The 13,611-nt window shown below is 34.0% G+C and overlaps 1 protein-coding gene and 1 non-coding gene across 2 annotated transcripts; one reads left to right on the top strand and one right to left on the bottom strand.

Annotated features, from left to right (window-relative positions):
- Positions 1–1,558: 1,558 nt before the first annotated feature.
- LOC126011946 (40S ribosomal protein S13-like) lies at positions 1,559–2,083 on the bottom strand. The gene has a single exon (XM_049775725.1). It carries the CDS (start codon positions 2,058–2,060, stop codon positions 1,605–1,607), a length of 456 nt encoding a protein of 151 aa, XP_049631682.1. The 5' UTR covers positions 2,061–2,083; the 3' UTR covers positions 1,559–1,604.
- Positions 2,084–6,761: 4,678 nt separating this feature from the next.
- Positions 6,762–6,923, top strand: LOC126028893 (U1 spliceosomal RNA). The gene has a single exon (XR_007502582.1). It is a non-coding gene; the product is annotated as a U1 spliceosomal RNA (small nuclear RNA).
- The last annotated feature ends 6,688 nt before the right edge of the window (positions 6,924–13,611 follow it).

Consider the following 13,611-nt stretch of genomic DNA (forward strand, 5'->3'; position numbering starts at 1 on the left):
GGTTAATAACTTTTTTCTTTTTTATTGTAAGAATTTATTCAAGAGACAAAATTGATTAACATAATGAGGTAAACTAACATAACATAACATATAATATAATTGACATAATAATAATGCATGCAAGTCAAAGAAAGTTTCTGATTAAAAACACATTTTTTTTCATAATGACTTACATATCTTTCACAGTAATATTTTAGGTACATATTAACATTGAGTCAGGGGAATACCCATCACCAACTATGTCCTCCCCCCATTCCAGTTCCCTTTCTACAACCCATATACCCCACCATCACCCCCCGGGCTGCTAGAGTAGGTGGACCCCTCTTTGTCTGGCTTACTATTAGTGATCACATATCTGTTTGGTCCTGGAACCCTCCCTTGTTTCCCCCTCTATTTAAGAGGCAGAGCTAGAAAAATCGAGGTATGTGGTTTTGTTTGAAGGCAAAGAAAGCAATAGAATGGGGTACAAAATAAGAGGAAAAAAAAGGAAGTCAAAAGTCAAATACGCTGAAAATGGGCTGAGTCCCTCTAGAGGCTTCCAACCTCAGTTTGAGAGAGGATGTGAAAAAGGTAATTGAAATATCACAACAATACCAAAAAAAAATCGAATTAAATAACCGGTGAGCACTACAGCAATAAAGACAGGCACCACACAATAGTTTCGATTCTGAAATCAAATCATGCTCGAGGGCCCGGAGAGATAGCACAGCTGTGTTTGCCTTGCAAGCAGCTGATCCAGGACCAGAGGTGGTTTGTTCAAATCCCGGTGTCCCATATGGTCCCCCGAGCCTGCCAGGAGCTTTCTGAGCAGATAGCCAGGAGTAACTCCTGAGCAACGCCGGGTGTGGCCCAAAAACAAAACAAAACAAAAACAAAAAACAAAAACAAATAAACAAAAAACAAATCATGCTCGAGTGCAAAAAGAAAGAGAAAGACAAGACAAAATAAAATAAAATAATATTGGAGACATCAACCGTAATCTCCACACCAAAATAAAGATGTCAAAAAAAAATCGATCAATCAATAAATAAACATGTGGAAAAATGATTGTTTTGTACTTTTTTTTTTCTCCTTTTCTTTATCCCCCTGCATCGGCACAGTAACTATTGGGGATATTGTAGGGGGAATTCCCTTGACCTAGGAGATACAGGGTTTCTCCACACCTGAAGTATACTGCCATGGGATTAACTTAAAAGTTTAATAACTTATAAGATCGAATAATATAAAATATATGAGCTAATTAAAAACCATCTTCTCATTAATAGTTAGCATTGTCATCATAATAAGTGAAATGTTTACATGTATAATTCACACAAATTTAAGTTTCTATACATAGAGATTATAATGTTTAATTACTTTTGGCAAAGATGTGGAAAAAAATTGTACCCAAAGCCAAACATACAATCATAAGAGAAAATACAGAACAATCCAGGCAATATCAACTTTATTTCAGAATGTTTGAGCAACCAACCAAAATAAATTATTTATTAAAAAATTCTCTGTCAGAACCTAACCTCTCTTTGAAGATTTAGTCATAGCCTGAGTTTGCTATTTGCCATTTTTTTTCTAGTTAAACAATGATTTTATTGCCTGAATACAGAAATTTATGCAACCAAGGCTGAGGCTGTTGATGATTCATATTTCCAATTGGGAGGGAGAACCCATTTGGTCTTATAATAGCGGGCCAAACGGTGAATACGACTCTCAATTAGGATCAGACGGAATTTAGCGTCCTTATCCTTTCTGTTCCTCTCAAGATGCTTGTGGACAGCAACAGCTTTCTTAATTAAATGGTAGAGATCCTCGGGAAGATCAGGAGCAAGTCCTTTAGACTTAAGGATCCTCAGGATTTTATTGCCTGTCACAAAGCGCACTTGTGCAACACCATGGGAGTCCCTCAGGATGACACCGATCTGGGATGGCGTCAGGCCCTTCTTGGCCAGTTTGTAGATCTGCTCCTTCACGTCGTCCGACGTCAGCTTCAGCCAGGTCGGGACGCTGTGGCGATATGGCAGAGCCGACTGGGACAGGCCCTTCCCAGGAGCGTGCATGCGACCCATGATGGCGGCGGATGGGAGGCGAAAAAGAGCTATTTGCCATTTTCAATACAATTTTCCTAACTACCTCAAGGAATTATGATCAGAAGATATTTTTGGGAAAATAATATTCTATGATTAACAAAAAGGAAACGTAATGTAACTCTGTTGTGAGTTCACATTGCTTAGTAGTACATATTAAAACACAGATGATTTTGAGGATAAAAACTATGTAAGTTTTTATTCCTACTTCATTAAAAAATAAACTATTTTCTTTGTAAATGTTTTTAGTTGTAACTTTGCATACTCTTTGGATCTGGTATTATTTAAAGCATTTGTTACCTATAAATTATTAGGAAAATAAATTACATATACTCATATAAAATTTATAAACTTAAAACATATAATGAATACATTTAAGGGATATTATTCTTATTAAACCACCCCAAACCTTGCCCTTTAAAATTTAAGACTTATGGAGACTGGAAAGATATTATTGCAGATAGTGTACTTGAAAAGAGAGAACAAGACAAATGACTGCAAAGAATTCTGAATAGTTCCATATAAAAAAAATTTGCTAAATGGCAAAAACACCCTATTAGGAAAATGGCAATAAACTACTGAATGTCAAAAATACCCCTAAATTACAACAAAATGAATTATTTTTATCCAAAGATACAGATTGATGGAATGGATCAGGAAACAAAATTTAATTTTCTGCTCTTTACAGGATACTCAGAAATTTGAACAATAACCATAGGCTCAGAGTGAAATGATGGAAAAAAGTCATATAAGGTAATAGTTAATTAATAAAAGGTTCATATGGCCATACTAGTATCAAACAAAACAGTATTCAAACTAAAAATAAACAGTAAGAGACAGGGATAAATACTACATACATCCTAGTCAAGGGATTAATCCAATAAAGTACACTTAGCTCTTATTAGCATATATATTCACAAATGAAGAGTCAACAAAGTTTATAAAGTAGCTGTTAATAGACCCGAAGAGATACATTAATAGCAGCACAATACAGAATAATACCTTATTTTCTTTTAACATATCAATCAACCAGACAGAGTGTCAATAAGAAACAAAAGTTCTAAATGAAAAATTTTAACAACTGGAATCAATAGAAATGAATATAGCCCTCTATTATCCAAGATTAAAAAAAAATATTCTTCTCCAGTGCACAAAGATCATTATACAGATTAGACTAAATATCAGGACATATTTACTCATACATAAAGTCATAGAAATAGAAAACATATACAGTATCATCTTAGGTTACACAGAGGCACAAAGGTAAAAATTAGCTTTACAAAGAAAGTTGAGGAAAGCTCTAAAATTTGTAAACTAGAACAACAACAAAAATAAAAAATTAGGGGACGATGGGTCAACAAAAAAATAATAAAATTAAAAATTACAAAGCTAAAGAGGTGGAGCCAGAGCAGTGGCGTGGAGAGGTAAGGCCTTGCCAGTGCTAGCCTAGGATTGACGGCCGTTCGACCCCTCAGAGTCCCATAGCCAAAAAGTGATTTCTGAGTGCATAGCCAGGAGTAACCCCTGAGCATCATTGGGTGTGGCAAAACAAACAAACAAAAAATAATAACACAAAGATAGCATACAAAAATCCAAAAGTAGAAGGAAGAAAATACTTTAAAGAAACAGAATAGAAATCAATAAAATAATTCAAAAGAAATAATAAAACCAAGTTATGTTTCCAAAAGAATTAGCAGGATTATAAAATTATACCATAAGTAAACAAGAGAGGCACCCCTCACTAAAAAAATCAGTAACAAAACAAGAGAAATTACAAAAGACACCTCAGACACATAAAAGATCCTAATATGTAACCATGAAAAAAATTTTTGCCACTATAAAAAATAACAGATGAATTATTAGACTCAAATAGCTTTTCAAGATATGAGAGAAAACAGAAAACTTGAACAGACTGAAGGAATAAAACTGAAACAGAAAAAAATTCTCCACCAATATAGCAGAATATAAAGCTATAAAATAATACAGAAAAATTTGCTCTTTCTACATACAAATGATGATTATCTTTAATACCCCATATATTATAATTTTCAAAAATATAAATTATCTATAAATCAACTTTGAAAGGAATGTAAAGACTTGTAGATCAAAAGCTTGAATCTGGGCCCGGAGAGATAGCATGGCGGTGTTTGCCTTGCAAGCAGCCGATCCAGGACCAAAGGTGGTTGGTTCGAATCCCGGTGTCCCATATGGTCCCCCGTGCCTGCCAGGAGCTACTTCTGAGCAGACAGCCAGGAGTAACCCCTGAGCAATGCTGGGTGTGGCCCCCCCAAAAAAAATAAAACAAAAAACAAAAGCTTGGATCCATTATTGAAATAATAGAATATTAGGAAATATATAAACATGATTGAATAATTGGATGAATTAATATTGTCAAAATGTCAATCTTATTTAAATTATTACACAGATTAATTGCTATTCTCAAAATTTCAATAACATTCTTCAAGGACATATAACAAACTATACTACATTTGTATAAGAGCATAAAAATCCCTGTTCAGAATTAAACATAGGAGGAATTGCACGTTCTGACATTAAATGTACTATAAAACTATAGTAAACAACATTGTGTGGTACTGGATTGAAGCTAGACTCTCAGGACAATGAAACAGAACTGAGATCCCAAAAATAATCCCTAAGCCTGGAGCAGTAGAATAATGGATAGGTGTTTGCCTTCTATACAGTTGGGTTCAAATTCCAGCATTCCATATGTTCTTCTAAACCTGTCAGGATTAATTGCTGAGCACAAAGGTAGGAGTCAATGCATGAGCACTGACAGGTGTGGCCTCAAACAAACAACACAATCAAACAAAAATCCCTTAAAATACATAAAATTAAATATATATATATATACACACATACATACATATATATAGAGTAAGAGAGAGAGAGATTGAGAGAGTGAGTCAATATATGAGAGAGGACATGAGGCAAGAAATGCCTTTTCGAGAAATGGCACTGAGAAAATGAGATAGCTGGGCCCGGAGAGATAGCACAGCGGCGTTTGCCTTGCAAGCAGTCGATCCAGGACCAAAGGTGGTTGGTTCGAATCCCGGTGTCCCATATGGTCCCCCGTGCCTGCCAGGAGCTACTTCTGAGCAGACAGCCAGGAGTAACCCCTGAGCACCGCAGGATGTGCCCCCCCCCCAAAAAAAAAGAAAAGAAAAGAAAATGAGATAGCTACTTCCAAAAAAACAAAAAAACAAAACAAAACAAAAAAAACACAAGACATTAAAGTTGATCCCTGTCTTCTATCTTTTCAGATACAAAAAGTCCATTCAAGGTGGATTAAATACCTAGAGATTAAGTCAGAATTCATCCAATCTAATAAGGAAAATAGAAATTTCAAATATGGAACTTGGACTTATTTTTAATGATTTGACCTCATTGCAACAAGTCAAAAAACATAAACTTTAATATAATATTTACTTGTTGGAACATAGTAGGCTCTTGCCTTGAATACAGCTGATCTGTGTTTAATTTTGACACCCAATATGCTCCACTGAACACTACAAGGAATAATTTTTGAGGCTAGAGACAGGAGTAACCTCTTGGCAACACCTGGTGTGACAAAAAACTGAAAATAAACAAATACAATTTATAAAAATTTGTTTAAAAATACTTTCATGCCAAAAGAAACTCTAGATAAAATGAAATGAAATAAAATGAAATAAAATTAGAGAGAAATATTGTATCAGATAAGTGTTAAAATCCATATTTATCAAACACAAAGCTCAACAACTATATAACCAGCAGCCCCATAATAAATGGAGAGAGGAGATTGACAGGTGCTTCCACAAAGAAGACTTACATAACAAATAGAAATATGAAAAAGAAGCTCATTATCACTTATTAGAATTATTCAAATCTAAAGGATAATGAAATACGATTCAATATATGTGAAAATGTCATATATCAGAAAGGCTGGAAACATCTAGTGGTAGTAAAAATATAGTGAAATGGGAGCCCTCATTCACTCTTGGTGGCAATGTTGACTTATTCATTCTTTATAGAAAACTAAGAAGATGACATAAAAATTTAAGATTAGAGTTCCCAGGGCCAGAGTAGTGGCCCAAGCAGTAGAGCATCTGCTTTGCATGTGCTAACCTAGGATGGACTGCAGTTTGATCCCCTGGCATTCCATATGGTCCCCTGAGCCAAGAGTGATTTCTGTGTGCATAGCAGGTGTAGTCTCTAAGCATCACTGGGTGTGGCTAAAAAAAGCCAAAAAAAAAGATTAAAACTCCCATATGATCCAGTTATCACACTTCTTGATATGTATATATACACAAAATCCTATGATACTAATTCAGAAAGATACATATACAGCACATGTCAGTAACACTATTTATACAATGGACAAGATGTTGAGCCAACACAAATATGTGCATAAAAATGTTTTACAACACAGTAGAACATTCCATATTCTTAAGTAAAAATGGATTTTCATAGTTTAGTAAATCTTGGATGAATATGGACAGTATCAGGTAAGCAAAATCAGTCAAAAATAGATATTATCAAATAATTTCACTCAATTTAAACTCACTCAGTGTGATTCAGGGGCTTAGATAGTTCGCATTTAAGCATAGCATTAAATTTACATATATTGCTTACTTAAATGTGACACAACTGTGACTTATATATCTGACAAGAAACAGATATATAATACTTACTTGGCAGGGGAGATACCATGATCAAGAAGGTGGTTTCCCCAGGGCAAGGCTTATCCATTGCACTCCGAATGTGCTGACCTCTGCGATTTCCCCAAATATGGGAAACTCGACTGCATAATTTGTGGTAGTGAGGGACTGCGTTTGCACTCTTTCCTGAAGAAAAAAAAGAAACAGATATATTATTATATTGAATAATAAAAATTAAGAACATCATACATTTCTTGTGTGCAAAAATACAATGAGAATATTATTAAGTTTTATATTACCTTACAAAGAAGCTCATTAAAGATCTATTTGATTCAATTTTAATTAGCTTTGTGATATTATTTATGTTTAATAGAAATTCAATAGTCTTGGTAATTTTCCCTACAAACAAATATTCACAGCAGTGTTGTGGTGTTTAAACATAAAATCAACAAAATAGTAACTAAAATAAATATGATTTAATGTAATCTATCTTTTATACAGCTTAGTAGACCAAATGAGATGAACTACGTTATAATTTTTATAGAAAATTTCTCTCTAGTTATAGTAAACAATATTTATAAATTGCCTCCAAATTTGCATTTCTCAAAAGTATATAAGGGAAGAGTAAAATTTATATTTATTCATTTTTCTTTAAGTTATGTAATTATTCTAAAAAGGATATGAATATTATCATAGGTTTTTTATACCCATTTACACACATACTAACTGCATTAGTATCAAAACTCAATTGTTTGGGGCTCAAGAGAAAATTCATTTTGTTAGGGCATTTGCCAATATGAGTTTAATCCCCAGCATCCCATATAGTCTTCTGGGCACTGCCAGGAGTGACTTCCTGATACACAAAAAGAGCCAGTAGTAACCTCTGAATATCACAAAGTGTGACCCAAAAATCAAAATCGAAAGCCTCAATTATTCGGCATGTATCCCACGTTTATAGGTCATCAGGATATTACACTGATAGTATCAAATTCAGTTGACACAGGAATAAAAGCTTGTCACATATTTTTAGATCATTGAGATATTGCACAGATATTCTTAATCTGTGGGAACATCTTACCTCAGCAGTCTGCTTGATCTTTTTATCACTATCTTGAAACAAACAATAAAGAAAGCAAAGGAAAGAAATTAAACTCTATTTATCTAATAATTTTTCAGAATTGTAATGAATGAGGAATAATATTCGAGAGAATTGTCATTCATTACCTTATTTTTCCCAAAACGTGTGTGTGTGGGGGGTGGGTGGGTACAGCATGCATGCATGCATGCATGCAAAATCAGGAAAAGAATGATGTACATTTCAACAACACAGTAATTAGAATTAATCTTTTCTGTTAACGACAGCAGGTATGAATTAGGGTGCAAAACAACAATGATAAAAATAATTGAAATTTGAGAAGTGAAGACACTCTGCAAGATCACTTCTATCTTTAAATGAATCTACCTTCTACTGCAAAACAAATTTACTTTATGGAGCTGTAGCGGTGGCGCTAGAGGTAAAGCGCCTGCCTTGCCCAAACTAGCCTAAAATGACTGCGGTTCAATCCCCCGTAGTCCCATATGGTCCCCCAAGCCAGGAGTGATTTCTAAGCACAGAGCTAGGAGTAACCCCTGAGCGTCACTGAGTGTAGCCCCCCAAAATTTATTTTACTTTAGGTCTTTATGGTAATATATAAATGAAGAAATATCAGTTACTCTTTTAAAATCACAACTTTCAAAAGAATTTTAATTTACAGGGAGTAAAAAAATTAAGGTATAATACAAAAGTGATGAGACTTAGTATCACTTTTGGATATTTTATTTATTGTGACAGAACATGTAGCATAAGATATACTTTCAAAATAAAACTTTAGCAAGTGAAGTTAAAGAGTATAAAGGGTAAAAAAACTGATTTAAACAAGTTTGATACTTTATTAGTAAGTTTTGCATTCAATTGGGTTAAAAATATTAAATAATTACATACATAAGATCTCTGGAAAATATGTGTCTTCTATAACAAACAAAGTTTGTTTATTTGTTTGGAGGTTTCCCCAAATTGTGCTCAGGACTTTTTATTAACTTTGCACTTAGTGACCACTCCTAGAGGGCCACATATAAGGTTTCATGGTTCAAAACTCAGGTAGCCACAGGTCAGGCAAATGCCTTTTCTGCTGCTATCTCTCCAGCCCCCACAAACTAAGATATGCAGTAAGAAAATGATAAAATTTTGAATAATTAACAGCAGTAGAATTTATAAAGTCCAAAACCTGTATTCATTAGGAAAGCATAAGTTTGAAAGAGATCCATTATTGTTTTTAATCCTTTTTATTTGGGGGTGTGTGAGGTGAAGAATAGCACTCTCAGCGTTTTTAGATTGATAGATCATAGAATTATGGTTAGTGATAGCACAAAGGTAGGGCTTTTGCTTTGCATGCTTCTGATCAAGGACAACTCGGGTTCTATTCCCAGCATCTCATACAGTCTCCTGAGCTTGCCAGGAGCAATTTTGAGCACAGAGCCAGGAGTATCCCTGAGCATCATTGCGTGTGCCCAAAAACAAAACAAAACAAAACAAAACAAAACAAAAACAGAACTAAACTAAAAGTCACAGAATTATGGCCCAATAGTATATTTAAATTCAGCTAATGATTTTGTGTGATTCCTTATAAAAAGCAAATTAGTTTTCATGTGTTAGATAACACATTTCAGGCTATTACATTAATGTGTTTTTCTTAGAAAAAGGATTATCTCTTGATCTTTTGTAAATTCATGATCTTTCCCCTTTCTATATTCATTATTTAAAAAAAAACTTGTATTGTATGATTGTCCTATGCTAATCAAAGAGCAGTACAACTGGAAAATTTTGTGATATGAGGAATGGGGAATATTGATTAATATTAGAGTCAGAGGATTTCAATGTTGAGAATAAACACAAATTAAAGCATAGTAGTTGAGCCCGGAGACATAGCACAGCAGCGTTTGCCTTGCAAGCAGCCGATCCAGGACTAAAGGTGGTTGGTTCGAATCCCGGTGTCCCATATGGTCCCCCGTGCCTGCCAGGAGCTATTTCTGAGCAGACAGCCAGGAGTAACCCCTGAGCACTGCCGGGTGTGGCCCCCCCAAAAAACCCAAACAAACAAACAAACAAACAAAAGCATAGTAGTTATGAAAAAGGCATTTACTGAGCTGAGTTTTTGACTGATAACAAAGTCAATATTTCCCCCCAAAAAAACTCCAAAGATAAGGTTTCTAGAAAGTACAAATAAAATAAGGCAAACTAATACAGATTTTATTCAGGAAATTATAAGTAAGGCATGAACCAAAGGAAAAAATTGTAAATGGATCCTCTTATTTAATATTTAAAAGAAAATAAAATATAAGCCATACTATGAAGTATTTATTTTATCTTGAAAACTATAGGAGAATATTTTTGAATGATTAAGATGGTATCTATCAACATCAAACATTACTGTAGGTGGAAAAGAATTTGAATATGGGAACTGGCAAATTACATGTTATGGTAATCATTGCAGTTATAACAGTAATGACAGCTTTGGTATAAGAGTAGTGTAATGGGAACATCTTCTAAAACACTAAGTTGATTACTCATTGAATTAAAATTTATTGAGAAATTTTTATTTGTCTTGAGGTAGATATTGAAATTTAAGTGCTGAATGTCCTAAGTTAATATTGTTCTTTTAGAACAACAAAGTTCAGAGGCTAGAAACCATGATGAAGACATATTTCCATACTATCTAATTCAATGTTAATCTTTATGTCAGTCTTTAAGATAGTTGTTAAAATTCCCAGGCATTTAGATGAGTTAGAAGTGGCTCAGTTTATAATGAAGGATTTAGGATGATTTATGATTACAGTGATGAGACATATGTTGCTCCAGGACTTTATTTTTGTCTTACATTACTGAAATAATACCATGAAAATTTTATCATGCAAGTTGCAAGCAATGAAAGAGAATTCATGCCAATTATCAGATGGAAAGAGAGTGATTTTTTAAATGGTGACTGGGAAACAAAAAGGCAAATAACAAACAAACAAAAAAACAAAAGATATGTTACTGAGATTAAACACTAAATAAATGATAACCACTTCAAAGGGCTAGGTACTATAGAAGAGATGATCATGTAAGGATTGAAGCAAAACAAAATTATTTGATAGTTTTACTCAAGTATAGAAAATAATTAAAGCAAAAAATATCATATGATATTATAATTAACTTGTATATTCCAAGAAAGCTGTCAGAGGGAGGTTGTAGGGGTGGGAAGAAAAGATAAATATTCGGAAAGGATGGTGGAACTTCACTGGATCATTAGTGGGAGGTGTTGAGTCCTATACATATCAAAAAGCATTTCCTTAATATAACTATAATATTAAAAAATAGTAATAAGTCAACATTAAAAAGAAAAAGGAAAAGAAAAAGGGGAGATCCTATTACAATAATTAGGGTACATAATAAATAGGATTTCTCATTATAGCTGTATGACAAAAGATTAAATACTTTTCTTGATATATTTTCCCCTTTTCATTTCCCTCCAAAACTTGCTTCTTCTCTCCAGTATTACCAATGCCTACCAATGCATAACTTTATTCAGTAGTAGAACCAAATTGATAGAAACACGATGAAAGAATAAGCTGTCCAAACCACCTAAGAAGAAACTTGTGTGCATATTAATAAAACATACCCTTTTTCTTACAAGAGTCACTAATGCTTAATAAGGAATTAAATTTTCAAAAATAAAAATAGGTTAAGATTTGTGTTTCAGGTATACTTCTTTTTAAATTTTATTTAAGCCATTATAGTTTATAATATTACTAATGGCAGGGTTTTGTGCAAAAGCATTTCAAAACCACACTCTCATTCAAAGAGCAAACCTACATCCACAGTTGTTCCAGTAACACCTTCCTGTTCTCCCCAGCACCATCCCCATCGTAATACGCTTTATACTAAAGACCAAGTCTCAGTTTCTATTGTTTTATGGTATAGGTTGGTTTTTGTTTGTTTGTTTGTTTTGTTTTGAGGCCACACCCATTGATGCTCTGGGATTACTCCTGGCTATGTGCTCAGAAATCGCTCCTGGCTTGGGGGGACCATATGGGATGCAGGAGGATCAAACTGTGCTTTTTCCTAGGCTAGTGCTTGCAAGGTAGACGCCTTACCTCTAGCGCCACCGCTCCCTTCCCATAGGTTGTTTCTTTATTATGCATGTGTCCCTGTCTTCTGGCTACATTCACTAGCATGATACTCTCTAGATCCATCCACAAAGAAGCAAATTGCATGATTTTTCTTCTCTTATATCTAGTAGTAGTTTACTACTTATATGCACAATAGTTTCTTTATTCATTCGTTTTTGGACAGAAGTTGTTTCCAAGATTTTGGCTAATTTTAACAGTGCTACAATGAATATAGGACTGCAAATGCCTTTTCTAAATACTGTTTTAGTTTTATTGGAGTATATAACAAGAAATTGAATGTATGGATTATATGAAAATCACTTTTTAGTTTTTTATATGTGTCTATATTATTTTGATTTGCATTTTCCTAATAATGAGTGATCAGAGAATTTTGGGGAGTAACTTTTGGCCAGATGTAATTGTTCTTGAATGATATTTCTGATCCATCTCTTCCCCTCAATTTTTAGTGGCTTTGTGCATTTGTTTTCTGTTTTACTTTGGGACTATACCCTTGTAGTGTTCAGGGTTTATTCCTAGATCTACTAAAGGATCACTTCTAGTGACTTTCAGAGAGCCATATTAGGTGTTGGGGACTGAAACTTGGTCTGATGCATGCATGGTAGGCACCTGCATTTATTTATCCAACCTGGGGAGTGTTTGTTTACCTCCCTGTAAAGTTCTACCAGTGCTTTATATATCTTGAATGCTAACCCTATATGATGCATGATAGGTAAATATTTTTCCCTAATCTGTGTATTTATTTATTTTTAATTTTGGTCATTTTTTCCTTTGTAGTACAGAGTCTCATCATTTGATCTAGTCTCATTTATTTTTGCTTGGATAATTTCATTGATCCTTGAAAATCCCTCATAGTAAATGTTACTAAAATTCTACATATGCTTTCAAAATATAATTTATACATTCTGGTCTGATATCATGGTCTTAAATCCATTTTAATTGACTTGTGTGCATGTTTTTTATTTAATATGCAGTATGGATAAAGAAATTAGACCTTGGGGCCTGAGCCATAGCACAGGGTAGGGCATTTGCCTTTCATGCAGTCGATCCAGGAGGGACCTTAGACCTTGGACCTTGGATCCAGGACTGATCTCTGGAATCCTATATGGTCCACCCAAACCAGGAGCTATTTCTGAGTGCATAGTAGGAGTAACCCCTGAGAGTCACAGGATGTGGTCCAAAACCCAAATACAAACAAACAACAAAAAATAGAATTGAGACCTTAAAACTGAGAGCAGAGAAAAAACTGCTTAAAATGTTTCTGTATTTGGTGAAAAAGAAAATGTATAGGCTTTGGTCGTCTATTTATTTAAATAGGAATATTAAAAAAGGAATATTAAAATATGGTGAGTATAGGTGAAGAAAAAAATGGTAATTTTAAAAGGTATTGTTTAAATTAATCCTAAGGAGAACTGCAGAGCAGAAGCTTAAGAGTTATCAAAGGCAACATTTATCTTTAAAAGTCATTGGTTAATATAGATAATAGGTGAAGTTATAGGTGTGTTTGAGAAAATTTAGAGTGAAAAATTGTATAACGTCACAATGTCCCCAGAATCATAACATCTATTCCAACTAGTGGAAGGAAAATTAAGTAATAAACCTCTCTAACATTTTAGAAAAATACAGGTTACATGGATCAATGGGCACAAGGCTATGGAGGTGAGCTAAGT

The sequence above is a fragment of the Suncus etruscus genome, chromosome 1 (genome assembly GCF_024139225.1).
Source record: "Suncus etruscus isolate mSunEtr1 chromosome 1, mSunEtr1.pri.cur, whole genome shotgun sequence".
In the NCBI taxonomy this organism is placed as follows: domain Eukaryota; kingdom Metazoa; phylum Chordata; class Mammalia; order Eulipotyphla; family Soricidae; genus Suncus; species Suncus etruscus.

Excerpts from the sequence above, each read along its gene's own strand:
- LOC126011946 (XM_049775725.1), bottom strand. The coding sequence starts at position 2,060 with ATGGGTCGCATGCACGCTCCTGGGAAGGGCCTGTCCCAGTCGGCTCTG.